The following is a 16485-nucleotide window of genomic DNA, read 5'->3' on the forward strand; positions in this document are numbered from 1 at the left end:
ACAGACCGGTGATAACTCAGTCTCCCTTTAAAAATTACCAAATCAGTGGTGTAGTCATACCCAAAAGCTCCCCAAACCATGATTCCAGGAGTTGAAAATATATGGGTCTCGAGAATCTCTGCTTCTTGTACGCTTTCCCCATGGCGTTTAAGGGGGACTTCAGCGTCGATCTGACGGCCTCAAAACAGAAGTGAGTCTCATCGGCGAAACCCACAGAATGATACTCGATGTCCCAGTAGACGCCGACTCTATATTGTGCAAGTCTCTGCTGTCTGTGGAATAGTGGTAGCGTTAAATGGCACATTAAAATTTTATATCTCAACCCGGCTTCCCGTAATCTCTTCCCGATGTTTTGTAGTGTCCTCTGCCCGGATTTCGGCTATTGCTGTCCGTCTATACCTCACAGTCCTTCGAACAGTGCTAAGATCTTCTAATGGTGTAGTTCTTTTGGAAGGAGACATACATACTTCTCTTGTCACATCGTTGTCCTGATGCCATTTCATCACCACTCATTCTGCAGTCACTGTATTAAAACAAGCTATCTGTGCGATCCGTTGGTATGATGCTATCACGTCCATCGTGTTAGTGATTCTATCTACTTCAAAATCCAAAAGATAGCGTTAAGCTCTGCTCACATTCGTGCTCATCCTCATGATCATGCTCTGCGCTTGCTATATACCCGTCTCCAACTGAAAATTTCCAGTAATGTTAGACACACCCAACAGCCATCAAACATTCAGGCCGTTGTTAATCTATAGGAAAGGCTTTTTTTCTCTAGTGAAAGCACGTTCTTATAAGGATTACATTTTAATGGCCATATTCCAATCCAAAGGTTTATACCAGGTGGCCATAATTAAAGTTCAGCTATTCAGAGAGGTCCAGTGTGCGTTGTAATTATGATATGACAGCAAAACTTGGTAGATATGCTAATGCTGAACCGTATTACGGTGGAAAAAAATTAGTTCCAATGTTGGCCATTTGGTGCAAATGAGGCGTCGTACAGCATCTCATCGACGTCTCCAGTGCTCATATTGAACAATTTTTTAAGAGGTGGTTAATAATAAATTTAACATTATGTCTTTCTCACTTGTTTGACCTTTTTTGGTCACGTCCCGTTCCTATTTCATTACATATGGAAACAGACCTGTGCGTCTTTCTTGCATTCACAGTACCAGATTTGCAACTTGTGGTCAAACTTGCAACTAATTTCAACCCAGTGTAAATCGGTTCCTCAATAGTGCATTAGAATATCTACCCAGTTTCACTGCCATATTTGAAGTACAGCCGGCTGGTAAATACTGTATTATCAGTATGGTAGCGTTTAGTCAAGGTTTTCATAGTATAACATTTTGAATTTCTGTCAGTATGTGTAACCACGATGCACACATAATCTACTGCACAAATAATTAAGGAACAGAGGGACGCAACATAATTAAATGAGGTCCTGGGCCCAGCTACTGGTCGTATCTTTACATGTCGTTTTAACTCGCCTAATCTGTGGGTGCCGGTACTTACAGGTGGCAGTCCATAAAGTTTTTATTACGACCCTGAAAAAATAAAGTTACATGATCAAAGAAGTGATCATTATAATTTTATAGCTGCCTCACGCATGTACTTCACTTTATCAGTCTACCGCTCCATTTTTATTACTTTTTATTGATTACAGGTTTCGACAGACCTGTGATGTCAACATTGATCTTGTAACATTTTAACAGAATGATAGAATCTGGAGAAACGAATTAACATATGTGCCGCAGCCGGGACTTTAACGCAGGTCTCCCTCTCACTAGGTAGATGGGCTAACCACTACAACATCGAAGCAGTATGGTTAACACAAAGTGATGTTGCGTCATTTGACAGTAAAAGGTACCAAGGACCATCAGTAAGTCAAACATAAAATATTACAAATATAAAACACAAATCATATTGTACTGATGTTCTACCACACTCGTTCACGTAACTTTACAATAGCAACTGAGCTAGCGTGCTATTCAGGTTTGCAAAGATCATTAACTTGTGTTAATATGTTACAAGATCCGGTGATGACAGCACAGATCTGTCGAAACCATTGATCAATAAAGAGATTTACAGGTAATTTTGGCAAACCTGATTTTTTAAGAATAATATAACAATTCAGATCGCCCCCCAACAGTTGACACAATGTCAAACGTATACAAGGTGAATGACACAAACCATACACCGCAAATGTTACGGAAATGGGAAATGCTATTGATGTGCGATTTTCACAGAATGTATTGGTAGTCATGGGCTCATATTGTTAGCCAATCAGCAAATTGTTATAGTCCTCAGAACCAGTATTTTTGTACAAATATACACTTTTTTAAACGGAACAGTGCCTACTGGCATTAGCAGACCAAAATTAGGGTAAATTAGAATGTAAGTGGTGTTAGTTGCAGGATTCTAGTGAGAGTCGTTTACGAGATATCATATTTTGAAAAGTTCCCACACACTAGATAACAACACAAATGCATACGCAAGTTATGTGGATTCTGACCAGTAACAACACAACTGACCATCACAGGATGTGTCCATAATGACCATCGGCAGCGGCAGTACACACTCCGTGTCTGGTATGGAACGATTGCTGCACATGTGCTAGCATTTCACCGAAGACGTCAGAACAGGCTGCACAAATACGTCCTTGCATATCATCGGGTGTAGTTGGAATGTCCTTGTAGACAGCGTCTTTCAGCTTCACCACAGAAATAAGGCTACAAGAGTGAAATTCGGGAAACGGGCCAGCCAAGGTACAGGCTGTCTACATCTACATGATTACTCTGGAATTCACATTTAAGTGCTTGGCAGAGGGTTCATCGAACCACAATCATACTATCTCTCTACTATTCCACTCCCGAAAAGCGCGGGAAGAACAAACACCTAAGCCTTTCTGTTTGAGCTCTGATTTATTTTATTTTGATGATCATTCCTACCTATGTAGGTTGGGCTAAACAAAATATTTTCGCATTCGGAAGAGAAAGTTGGTGACTGAAAATTCGTAAATAGATATCGCTGCGACGAAAAACGTCACGTATCATATCTGCCTCACTCTCTCCCCTATTACGAGATGATACAAAACGAGCTGCCCGTTTTTGCACCCTTTCGAGGTCCTCCGTCAATCCCACCTGGTGAGGATCCCACACCGCGCAGCAATATTCTAACAGAGGACGAACGAGTGTAATGTAAGCTGTCTCTTTAGTGGACTTGTTGCATCTTCTAAGTGTCCTGCCAATGAAACGCAACCTTTGGCTCGCCTTCCCCAAGTATTATCTATGTGGTCTTTCCAACTGAAGTTGCTCGTAATTTTAACACCGAGGTACTTAGTTGAATTGACAGCCTTGAGAATTGTACTATTTATCGAATAATCGAATTCCATCGGATTTCTTTTGGAACTCATGTGGATTACCTCACACTTTTCGTTACTTAGCGTCAAATGCCACCTGCCACACCATACAGCAATCTTTTCTAAATCGCTTTGCAAACTGATACTGGTCTTCGGATGACCTTACTAGACGGTAAATTACAGTATCATCTGCGAACAACCTAAGAGAACTGCTCAAATTTATCACCCAGGTCATTTATATAGATCAGGAACAGCAGAGGTCCCAGGACGCTTCCCTGGGGAACATCTGATATCACTTCAATTTTACTCGACGATATGCCGTCCATTACTACGAGCTGCGACCTTCCTGACAGGAAATCACGAATCCAGTAGCACAACTGAGACGATACCCCACAGGCCCGCAGCTGGATTAGAAGTCGCTTGTGAGGAATGGTGTCAAAAGCTTTCCGGAAATCTAGAAATACGGAATCAGCTTGAGATCCCCTGTCGATAGCGGCCATTACTTTGTGCGAATAAAGAGGTAGCTGCGTTGCACAAGAACGATGTTTTCTGAAACCATGCTGATTGCGTATCAATAGATCGTTCCCTTCAAGGTGATTCATAATGTTTGAATACAGTATATGCTCCAAAACCCTACTGCAAACCGACGTCAATGATATAGGTCTGTAGTACGTCCAATCCAACGGTTTGGAAACAATTTCTGAAGACATGCTGTAGTACTTCATGCACTGTGGGCTTGGCAGCCATCTTTGTGTGTAGAGGAACGTCTTCTAACATGCTTGGAAGACGGTCTGTTAGGAGGCTGCGATACATGCGCGTGTTCCGTCTTGTCTATGAAAAACTGGCCTATGAGCTAACGGTTCACTATCCCACCCCACATGTTTACAGTCCATGGACGCTGGCATTCTACCTGACGAAGCTAGCTGGGATTGTCAACAGACCAGTTGTGCATGTTTCGGCGGTTTTCCCGGCTGTGGTTGGTAGATATGGCTTCATCACTCAAAAAGATATTTATTTATTTACCGATACCTGTGTAGTTACTAGACCATTTTTGTAATTTCTTGAGTGTTCGAGTGCCTGCTAGGTACAACCTTTTACTTTAATAACAGTGTAGCATACTGTACAGTTGTTGCTATCGACCCTTATATCGACCCTTAGATCTTACAGGCTTTTGTTTGTTTTGGTTAGTATAGCTCAGTGTCGTTTAGACCATTAGTGAGAGAGCACTTAGAATTCCTGCTGCTAATAAAGTGAGTACACTGTTTGTTTTTTGTATATTTTTATGAGCTTCAAACGGGAGCGACTCCAGTAATGGATAGGAACTGTGATTGCTGTGTACAGATGCGAGCTGAGGTGGTGATCCTTCGCTCACAGCTCCAGGCTGCATTGGCTTCTGCCACACAGCTTGAGGCTGCTGCCAAGGGGCATCACTGTGGGGGTCGGACCCATGGATGTGAGAGACGTCGAGCACGTCCCCCGTGTCCCGTGTCCCCTGTTCGGTCCGCTGCTGTGGCCGCCCAGGGTACTGCCTGCACTGAGGTTGACCCCTCACCCGTGGTCGAGTGGGTGATCATTACAAAGTCTGGCAGGCAGCGAAAAACTTTCCGAGGGGCCGATCGTAGGGCCTCCCCGGTTCATTTGACGAACAGGTTACAGGCGTTATCTGTGGCTGACGCTGTCCCTGAGCCAGATGCAGTCGTCCACCCTGTTCCAGAGAAAGCTTCTCAGCCCACAAAGTCTGGGCGTTCACAGACGGTTGGTTTGCTGGTAGTTGGGAGCTCCAACGTTAGGCGCGTAATAGGGCCCCTTAGGAACATGGCTGCCAACGAGGGGAAGGAAGCCATTGTGCAGTCCGTGTGCATACCGGGGGGAGTCATTCCGGATGTGGTCCTTTGCTGCAGATCCGAGTGGAGGGTCTGAATCAGAGGCTCAGGTGGTTCTGTGACTGTGTAGGCTGAGGGCCTCAGGGAACCATAGAAAGGGCGTCCGTCTAAAAGGGGGCACGTAAAACACAGCAAGTTAGTTGTAGAAACGATCGGTATTGTAGTTGTAAATTGTCGTAGCTGTGTTGGGAAAGAACCAGTGCTCCAATCCCTAATAGAAAGCACTGAAGCTCAAATAGTTATAGGTACAGAAAGCTGGCTAAAGCCGGAAGTAAGTTCAAAGAGGGGTTCAAAGGGCCCTAAGCACTGTGGGACTAAGTCCCCTAGACTTAGAACTACTTAAACCTAACTAACCTAAAGACATCACACACATCCATGCCCAAGGCTAGATTCGAACCTGCGTCCATAGCAGCAGCGCGGTTCTGGACTGAAGCGCCTAGAACCGCTTGGTGACGGTGGCCGGAGGAAGTAAGTTCAGCAGAAATTTTTTCAGTGTTCAGAAAGGACAGATTAAATACAATTGGTGGTGGAGTATTTATTGCTGTCAGAAGTAGTTTGCCTTCTGGTGAAATTGAAGTAGATAGTTCTTGCGAAATAGTATGGGTTGAGTTTATACTTGACAATCAGATTAAACTATTAATTGGGTCGTTTTACCGGCCGCCCGACTCAGAAGATATAGTTGCTGTACAGTTCAAAGAAAACTTGAGTCTCGTTGCAAATAGGTACCCCATTCATACAATTATAGTCGGTGGTGACTTTAATCTGCCCTCGATATGCTGAAAAAATTATACGTTTAAAGACGGCGGCAGGCATAAAACGTCATCCGAAATTGTACTGTATGCATTCTCAGAAAATTATTTTGAACAATTAGTCCATGAGCCCACTCGAAACATAAATGTTTGCGAAAGCATACTTGACCTCTTAGCAACAAATAATCTTGGACAAATAGTGAGTATCGTGACGAATACAGGGATTAGCGACCACAACGCAGTAGCTGCTAGGCTGAATACCGTAACTCCTACAACCATCAAAAAGAAACGCAAAGTATATCTATTTAAAAAAGCTGATAAAAATGCTCTTAACACCGTTTTAAGAGACAGTCTGCACTCCTTCCGATCTGATCATGTGAGCATAGAAAAGTTGTGGAATGATTTCATAAAGATAGTATCGACAGCAATTAGGAGATATATACCACATAAATCAATAAGTGATGGTACTGACCCCCCATGGTATACAAAACGGGTCAGATCGCTGTTAAAGAAGCAGCAGAAAAAGCATGCCAAATTTAAAAGAACGCAAAATCCCGCAGACTGGCAAAGTATTGCAGCAGTTCGAAATATAGCGCGTACTTCAATGCGAGATCCCTTCAATAATTTCCACAACGAAACTCTGCCTCAAAATCGGGCAGAAAGCCCAAACAGATTCTGGTCATACGTAAAGCACACCAGTGGCAAGGCGCAATCAATATCTCCACTGCGCGATAACAACGGTGAAGTCACTGATGACAGTGCCTCTAAAGCAGAGTTATTAAACACGATTTTCCGAAACTCCTTCACCAAAGAAGACGAAGTAAATATTTGTGAATTCCAATCAAGAACAACTGCTACAATGAGAAACATATAAATAGATATCCTCGGTGTTGCAAAGCAGCTTAAATTACTTAACAAAAGCAAGGCTTCCTGTCCATATCGTATACCAGTCAGGTTTCTCTCAGAGTATGCTGATACAATAGCTCCATATTTCGCAATTATATACAACCGCTCGCTCACGGAAAGATCCGTACCTAAAGACTGGAAAATTGCTCAAGTCACACCAATACCCAAAAAGGGAAGTAGAAATAATCCGTCGAATTGCAGGTCCGTATCACTAACGTCGATTTGCAGTAGCGTTGGGTTGATTTGGGAGGAAGAGACCAAACGGCGAGGTCATCGGTCTCATCAGATTAGGGAAGGATGGGGAAGGAAGTCGGCCTTGTCCTTTTAAAGGAAGCATGCTGGCATTTACCTGAAGCGATTTAGGGAAATCACGGAAAACCTAAATCAGGATAGCCGGACGCGGGATTGAACCATCGTCCTCCCGAACGCGAGTCCAGTGTGCTAACCACTGCGCCACCTCGCTCGGTGATTTGCAGTAGGGTTTTGGAACATATACTGTATTCGAACATTATGAAGTACCTCGACGAAAACGATTTATTGACACGTAGTCAGCACTGATTCAGAAAATATCGTTCTTGTGAAACACAACTAGCCGTTTATACTCATGAAGTAATGGGTCCTATCGACAGGGGATGTCAAATTGATTCCATATTTTTGCATTTCCAGAAGGCTTTCGACACCGTTCCTCACAAGCGTCTTCTAACCAAACTGCGTGCCTATGGAATATCGCCTCAGTTGTGCGACTGGATCGTGATTTCCTATCATAAAGGTCACAGTTCGTAGTAATAGACGGAAAGTCGTAGAGTAAAACAGAAATAATATCCGGCGTTCCCCAAGGAAGTGTTATAGGCCTTCTATTGTTCCTGATCTACATTAACGATTAGATTGTTTGCATATGATGCTGTCATTTACTGTCTTGTAAAGTCATCAGAGGGCCAAAACGAATTGCAAAATTATTTACATAAGTTATCTGTATGGTGCGAAAAGTGGCAATTGACTCTGAATAAAGAAAAGTGTGAAGTTACTCAAATGAGTACTAAAAGAAATCCGCTAAATTTAGATTACGCGATAAGTCACACAAATCTGAAGGCTGCAAATTTAACTAAATAGTTAGGGATTACAATTACAAATACCCTAAATTGGAACGATCACATAGATAATGTGGGTAGAGCTAACCAAAGACTGCGATTCATTGGCAGAACATTTAGAAGGTGCAATAGGTCTACTAAAGAGACTGCTTACACCACGCTTGTCCGCCATATTCTAGCGTATTGCTGTGCGGTGTGGGATCCGCGTCAGATGGGACTGACGGATGACATCGAAAAAGTACAAAGAAGGGCAGCTCGCTTTGTATTATCGTGAACCATGGATATAGTGCCACAGACATGATACGTGAATAGGAGTAGTTATCATTAAAATAATGGCGTTTTACGTTGCGAAGGTATCTTCTCATGAAATTTCAATCACCAATTTTCTCCTCCGATAGCGAAAACATTCTGTTGGCACCCACCTCCATAGGGAGAAATTGTCATCACGATAAAATAAGAGAAATCAGGACTCGTACACAAAAATTTAAATGCTCGTTTTTGCCGCGCGCCGTTCGAGAGTGTGACGGTAGAGAGACAGCTTGAAGGTGGTTCATTGAACCCTCTGCCAGGCACTTTACTGTTAATATCAGAGTAATCACCTAGATGAAGATGTGGATACATCTGGATTATCCTGCCATAATGCCTATGTACAGAAGCTAACACGATTCGCATAACCGTTTCCGTGTAGTTCTTGATAGACAAAGATGTAATGGTGATAAACTATGTCTATGGAGAATGTGTAGGACAGCCAACGTGGAGATCAACTGCAACAGCAGCAAGAACATTAATTAGCCCGCTTCCGCCGTCAATCGTTTCCTTCTGTTACGTCGTTTTGGTGTTACACTAACACTGGTTGAAGACGCTGATAAATAACTGCCGATATGGTTGACATCTATTGTTACTACACTCTCCATACATCATGAGCATATCGGGTTTATCTGCACTGGTAAATCCCACCGTGCAATCACGAACTATGGCTTGGACTGTCACACACTAATTGACTAGCAAGTCGCAGTGCACTAAAGGCACACACAGGCATACTGCAACCAAACATAACAACATCGTACCTAGCAACTATGCGGGATGAATGACACAAGCAAGTGTCGGAGTGCAAACTTTTCAAAATACGTCTTGTAAACGACTCGCAGTAGATTCCTGCAACAAACACCACTGACATTCTACTTTAACCTACTTTTAGTTTGTTTATGTCAATAAGCAAAGTGTATGTTTAGATAAAAAATATATTTTCTAAGTGTTATTACGGTCTGTTTATTGGCTAACAATACGAGCCCCTGACTACCAATCCGTTCTGCGATAACCGCACATCAATAGCCCTCTCCATTTCCGCAATACTTGCGGCGCAAGTTTCAGGTGATTCACCGTGTGTATGACGGTCTTCGTGGCGCTTCCGTTCAAGTGGTTTGGGAGTAGAGGCACTGGCCCTACAGGTGGAGAGAAGAGACCGCGGTGTTTTCTGCGCAGGGTATCGGCGTGCTGGTGAGCGCGTACACGCTGATCGCAGTGAGCGGGGACCGCTACCGGGCTCTACGCTGGCCACTGCGCGCGCGGCTTGAGGTTCGCGGTGCGCTGCGTTTCATGGTCTGCATCTGGTTGGCCGCCGCCATCACAGCTGCGCCCATCGGCATCACGTCTCAGCTCTCGCAGCCGACCGAGTGGCATCAGACCTGTAGCCGGTTTATGTGCCGCGAGGAGTGGGCCAACGAGAGTCACCGCTACGCCTACACGTAAGTCACTGCGCCTCGCCCGCTTCTTGCACTTTTGTGTAAACGTTACGTCCGGTCGAGAAAAGAGCAAAATGAAGATAGGGAGAGAAGATGAACAATAAACATTAATCGATAATCAAACGTAAAATTATGAAACTTTTAAAATCTTTCTATCAAAATTTATATAACTTTAAAAAATTTTCAATATAGTATCTTGATCGCATTTAACATTAATTTTTTTTTTACAAAGTGATGACCAGTTTCAGTAGCTAGTATACTATCTTCAGATCACTCGTAGTATTATAAATGCACTTGCAGTGTACAATACAGTTGCATCGTCCATAAGGTTCCCATTTTAGTACCTAAGGTACAATATGCTACGTATAGACACGCTATCTGTGACAGCAGTTGAAACAAAAAGCTTGTATAGCGTCATAAAAAATTTTAAACATTGAAACGTCGATATAATTATTTCCGTTACAGTAGGAACTGCAAGCAGAGATTTACCATGTAAGCTGCACTTGAAGTCAAACGTAAAACATAAAGTATATATACATATACATAAAAATTTATAAATATAGAAACAAAAAAACACAGTAACAAAAGCCATGGCATACATTCTAATTGCGTGTCGGACCTTCTTTTGCCCGGCACAGTCCAGCAGGTGTCGATTCGACAAGTCCCCTGCAGAAATATTGAGTCATGCTGCATCTATAGTTGTCCGTAACTGCAAAAGCGTTGCCTGTGCATGATTTTGTCCACGAACTGACATCTCGATCATGCCCCGTAAACGTTCGATGGGCGATCTGGATGGCCAAATCATTCGCTTGAATCCTCCAGAATTTTCTTCAACCCAATGGCGAACAATTGTGCTTAGTGACATGATGCACTATCATCCATAAAAGTTCCATACTTGTTTCGGAACGGGAAGTCCATGAATGGTTGTAGATGGTTTCCAACTACCCGAACATCAGCATTTGCAGTCAGTGATTGGTTCTGTTGTACCAGGGTACCCAATCCACTCCATCGAGCCACCACCAGCTTGCACAGTGCATTGTCGACAACTAGGATCCATGGTCGTGCCACACTCGACCCATACCGTCAAGTCTCATCAAATGAAATCGGGACTCATCTGACCAGGCCACGATTTTCCAGTAAAAAAAAAATGGCTCTGAGCACTATGGGACTTAACTTCTCAGGTCATCAGTCCCCTAGAACTTAGAACTACTTAAACCTAACTAACCTAAGGACATCACATACATCCATGTCCGAGGCAGGACTCGAACCTGCGACCGTCGCGGTAGCGCGGTTCCAGACTGTAGCGCCTAGAACCGCTCCGCCAGCCTGACCGGCTTTTCCAGTCATCTAGGGTCCAACCGATATGCTCACGAGCCCAGGAGAGGTAATGTAGGTGATGTCGTGCTGTTTAGCAAACGCACTATCGTCGGTCTTCTGCTACCAGAGCCCATTAACGACAAATTTCGCCACACTGTCCTAACGAATACGTCCGTCATACGTCACACATCGATTTCTGCAGTTATTTCACACAGTGTTGCATGTCTACCAGCACTAACAGCTCTACTCAGGCGTCGCAGATCTCGGTCGTTAAGTGAAGGCCGTTGGCCACGGCGTTGTCCGCAGTGACAAATAATGCCTGAATTCTCGGCACGCTCTTGACATTGTGGGTCTCGGAATATGGAATTCCCCAGCGATTTCCGAAACGGAAGTCCTATGTGTCTAGCTCCACGTACCATTCCGCGTTTCAAGTCTTAATTCCGGCGGTCATAATCACATTTGAAGCCTTTCCTCACACGACTACAATATCTTATGTATGTGATGCTTGCAGTTACTGACTGTAACGGAAGTAATTGTATGGGCGTTTCAAGGCATAAAAATTTTTACGGCATTCTACAGGCTTTTTGTTTCACTTGTTGTCACAGATAGCTTGGTTGTACTTAGCGCATTTTACTTGATCTAGAATAAAAACATTACGCGCGATGCCGCTATCTTGTACACTGCAGTTGCATTTATAATACTACATATGATCTTACGATGGTGGTGAAGCTATCGTAACTGGTCATCACTTTGTTAAAAAAAATTAATGTTAAATGCAATTGAGACAATATGCAGAAAATTTTTGAACGTTTTAAAATGTTTTATAGAAAGTTTTCAAAACTCGCATAATTTTACATTTTATTAGGTGTTTACGATCGCTTTCTCCTTTTCTGACAATGTCAGATATATTTATTAAATCCTTATCGACATTCAAGTTTGCGCTACAAGCCTTGGTGGTGCTACCTGTGCCAGGAAGGAGGATGCCTTCTTTTGAATAGGACTGTGATTTGATATGAGAAGTAGTGCAGCAGATATAATATTTTTCAGTCGCGTTTGCACTTTGTTCATGTGCAGAGAGCAGTTTCTTCTTGGATTTATAGTTTTATGACTAAGTGATGCCATTCAAATATAAAGGGTCCCGTCGACATCGAGGCCATTGTGTCAATGACAGGGAAGGAAATTGGCCGTGCACTTTCAAAGGAACCATCCTGGAATTTACTTGGAGCAATTTGGGGAAATCACGGAAAACCTAGATCTGGATGGCCGAAGGCAGACTTGAACTATCGTCCTCCCAAATGCGAGTCCAGTATGCTGAGCACTGCGCCACATTGCGCGGTCAAACATAACATAGAGGCTGAGAATGGGGAACCTGAATCCCCCGAGACGACTAACACACTTCTTGGCGAGTTCTGAGCCTAATCACTTACTGGTATCGAACTGAGAAAAGAAAAACCTTTTTAAGGTGGCTCTGGTGAAGAAGACACGATTGACAGTACTGTCGAATGCTCTCTAAGTAGGCCAGTGTTGTGGATACCGACTGGTCACAGCTGAATAGGTACAGAAGACCCGGTGTCTAGGAGATACTACACTTAGAGACATGACAGATTCTGGGCAATAACGCCGACGTCGTTTCAAGAAAGGTTTGGGTGGCCCGTCACATAATCAATCCACCAACCGCTGTCCATTGCACTACGTGAGGATCCGACGCAAGACCGAGACACAATGCAGCGAAGGCAACTGAGGCTATCAGCTACAATAAGCGGACAGCAAACATCGTGCGTTCTGGGAACATAACTGTAACATCAGAGCGGAAGTGCTGCAATGAGCCCGTGGCTGGCCAATCAAGCAGCTACAAGAGGAGTGACGCGGGCCAGCATGCACAGGCGCTCCTCTCCGGCAACAACGATGCTCCCACGGAACAAGGGAGTACATTCGCTGCAAGCAGTCGGCCGGCAGATAACAGCAGAGGCAGATTCCATCAAAACACTCTCTGCAATTCCCAAGGAACTGCCATGCTGAGCTCGCTGGCTTGGAGCGTGATAGAAACTGGAAGGCACAATATTTTGTTACTAATGCTCATATTGTCTGTCTATTAGGTATAGTGTATGGTAGTGACGGATTGAAAGAAAACTGGTTGTAGGTCAATAATTATGATAGATGAAGTTACATGTGGCAAAGGGTGTGGTCTCCATTAACAGTAGAAATAATTATGGTGATGGCTAGTAGTATGGTGCCAGCTGTAACACGAGGGGCATTCAATAAGTAGTGCAACATATTAGTGTTCTCGCCAAAAAATGTGGAATTTGTTACGGGAACGACGTGGAATAAGCCCGCTTCACCCCCTATAATTTCATGAAGTTCCGAAAGGTGGCGGCGCCATACGTAGGTTTCAAATGGGTCTGTAAAAGAGGTGTGTTTCAACCAAAGCAGCTGTCATTGAGTTTCTTTTGACCGAAGACCACAGCACTACAAATATCCATAGGTGCTTGCAGAATGTCTACGGAGGCTTGTCTGAACAAAAGCACGATGAGTTGTGGGGCGAAGCTTGTGTCATCATCGCAACAAGGTCACGCAAACCTGTTCGATCTCCTGCGAGCCGGCAGGTCGCACACAGCTCCTGCTCCTGCAATGTTGGAACATACGAACATTCTCATCCGAGCTGATCAACAGGTGACAATCAAACATCTCGCTGCACAACTGGAAGCCTGTGAAGGTAGTGCTGATACACTTGTCCACCAGTTTGGGTACTGAAAGGTCCCTCGCAGCCTACCGGAAGACAATAAAGAGCAATGAAGCACCATCTGTACGGGATTGCTTGCGCTGGACGTGCCAACTTTTTATCGAATATCGTCATAGGCGGTGAAGCATGGATTCATCACTTCGAACCGGAAATAAAACGGCAATCCATGGAATGGCCCCATACCACCTCTCCTTCGAAGAAAAAGTTCAAAACCGCACCCTCAGCCTGTAGATGCATGGTGACGGTCTTTTGCGATTCTGAAAGGATTATTCTGTTTGATGACCTCCATCATGGTGGAACGATCAACTCTGAAGTGTATTGTGCTACCGCAGAAATTTGAAGAAACGGCTTCATCGTGTTCGTCTCCATGAAAATGCAAACCAGCTTCTCTTTCTCCATTACAACGCTAGGCCTCAAACAAGTCTGCGCACCCGAGAGGAACTCACAAAACTTCATTGGACTGCCGGCCGGTGTGGCCGAGCGGTTCTAGGCGCTGCAGTTTGGAACCGCGCGACCGCAGCCGTCGCAGGTTCGAATCCTCCCTCGGGCATGGATGTGTGTGATGTCCTTAGGTTAGTTAGGTTTAAGTAGTTCTAAGTTCTAGGGGACTGATGACCTCAGATGTTGAGTCCCATAGTTCTCAGAGCCATTTCATTGGACTGTTCTTCCTTATCCACTCTACAGCCCGGATCTCGGGCCTTCCGACTTCCATCTGCTTGGACCCATGAAGGAAGCACTCCACGGGAAGCAGTACGCTGATGATGTGGAGGTTACTGATGCAGAAAGGTGACCAGTGGAGAGGTACCATGCTGGCATACAGGCCTTCCCAGTAATATGGCGTACGGCCGTCGCATTTAACGGAGATAATGTTGAAAAATAGGGTTCTTTAGCTAAAAGAGTGGGGAACAATATGGTTTGTAGGACTCCTGACTAAAACCAACCTGCTATCAGAAGAAAAAAATGTGTTGCATTACTTATTGAACGGACCCCGTAGTATATTTACTATAATTAATTTCCGACATGCAGGATTAAAGTATTAAATGTAGATAGTAGTTTTTTTAGTAATAATTAATATTGTCTGTGTTTAATTATAGATGACAGGTTACAACGTAACAAATAAATAATACATAATTATGCAGTATCACTGTTGCTTAGGTCAGGTTTTCTGTGACGGCAATTATGTAAGTCAAAACGGGCGGAATGTTTGCGTTTCCATCGGACGTCCACTTTACGGTGTTTAATCAGTTTATCAGAGGCATTTTAGAGGGATACTCAAACTGTATCAGTCGATAACTTCGTATTTGCTAACGCGATCAGTACGATGCGAAATCAACAGGCGGCAGCAGCGAGTGGTCAGCGCTCGCCGCGTTGCGCACCTGTTTTCAGTTATGGACGGTCAGCCAGGAATTATTTCACCAGAGCAGTTTCGGCATGGGCTGTTATTATTGGGAGTCAGAAAGCGAAATAAATACTTGCGTGCATAGATATACTTTTAGCACTGAGACAAAGTGTCGTATAAAAATATTTCGCAATGAGTAGCCTCAAACATTGCACTTCGTGTTTAAATCACACGCTCTGCGTCGCTAGAGATTCAGAGTTTGACAGCTCTAATGGAATAGATTTTTCTTCTAAAAACTTCCGTTCCCTACAGTGTTACCAAATAGTGTACATTTCCCGGTTTAGAATTCTGAGAGAGATATTTGTCAGTCGCCTTGAACAATAACTGTAACAGAATCCGATTGACAAGTTTTGCTGTTAAATAGTAAGCACTATGGGAAGAGGCAACTATGGCGGCAGTGAAATCCTTGTGCTAGACAGGCGTATGGGCCCGCACGTCTTCGTTGATGGGAGTATCAATAGCGCATTTCCTGTGTGATCTGGGGGCTACCATCGTGCGGGTACCTGACGACTCTCCACATGGACAGCGTACCATCCTGGCACTGGGTAACCTTCTCCACAATACCCACAATTCTATAAAAGACAATTTTGAAAGAAGTTGAGGCCACAGCCAGAATTGGGCTCTAAAATTAGTTAAGACAAATAAGTTTTGTAAAATAAGTAAAGTTTGACACGTCATAATCGATGTCCTACAAACAAGCCAGGATGTCAGCAGGGTATCTGTCTTACGGACCCTGTCTGAGAAAAGATATAGACATATAGTAAGACGGCATCACAGGAACGGAAATAGTACTGAAATGGCTGACGGCCTTATAATCGCGACGCTGGTACGCGCAAAAGAATTTTGAGCTGCTCTGTAGTCCCATAACCAGATGGCAGCTGGCTGAATGCAGTAGGTTCCAGTTTCAAGCTGCCTATTGCCGTTATAGTCAAACCACAACACACGATAGAACAAAACTGAAGAGGATAAGTGCGACTAATTAATGTTTCGCTAAATGAACGGCATCTGTGCAACTTGGATAGATTGCAAAGGAATTATTACGTAAACACTTATTTTTGCAAAACTCAATCACACCGCCACCATCTTATCTATGCCAGGGAATTATGCAAGACTGATCGTGGCATCTATGCCGTGGTACTTCAGGAGTCTACATATATTCAGTTTAATTTCTCTCGGAACCGGCACCACCTGTCATAAAGATGGGCTTGGTTTGCACAAAACGTGTAAATATTGAATGGTCATATTTTTGAAAAGACTTATAGATTTCTTAGTAACAATAAAGGCAACATAAGAGAAATAT

At 43.7% G+C, this 16485-nt stretch overlaps 1 protein-coding gene across 1 annotated transcript in view; it reads left to right on the top strand.

Moving 5' to 3' along the window:
- Positions 1 to 16485, top strand: part of LOC126470945 (RYamide receptor) — an 85062-nt gene that overhangs the window by 15827 nt on the left and 52750 nt on the right. Inside the window, exon 4 of the mRNA XM_050098995.1 lies at positions 9470 to 9732. Within this exon, the coding sequence (XP_049954952.1) occupies positions 9470 to 9732 (263 nt within the window). The remainder of the gene's footprint in view (positions 1 to 9469; positions 9733 to 16485) is intronic.

This window comes from Schistocerca serialis, chromosome 3 (assembly GCF_023864345.2).
Source record: "Schistocerca serialis cubense isolate TAMUIC-IGC-003099 chromosome 3, iqSchSeri2.2, whole genome shotgun sequence".
In the NCBI taxonomy this organism is placed as follows: domain Eukaryota; kingdom Metazoa; phylum Arthropoda; class Insecta; order Orthoptera; family Acrididae; genus Schistocerca; species Schistocerca serialis.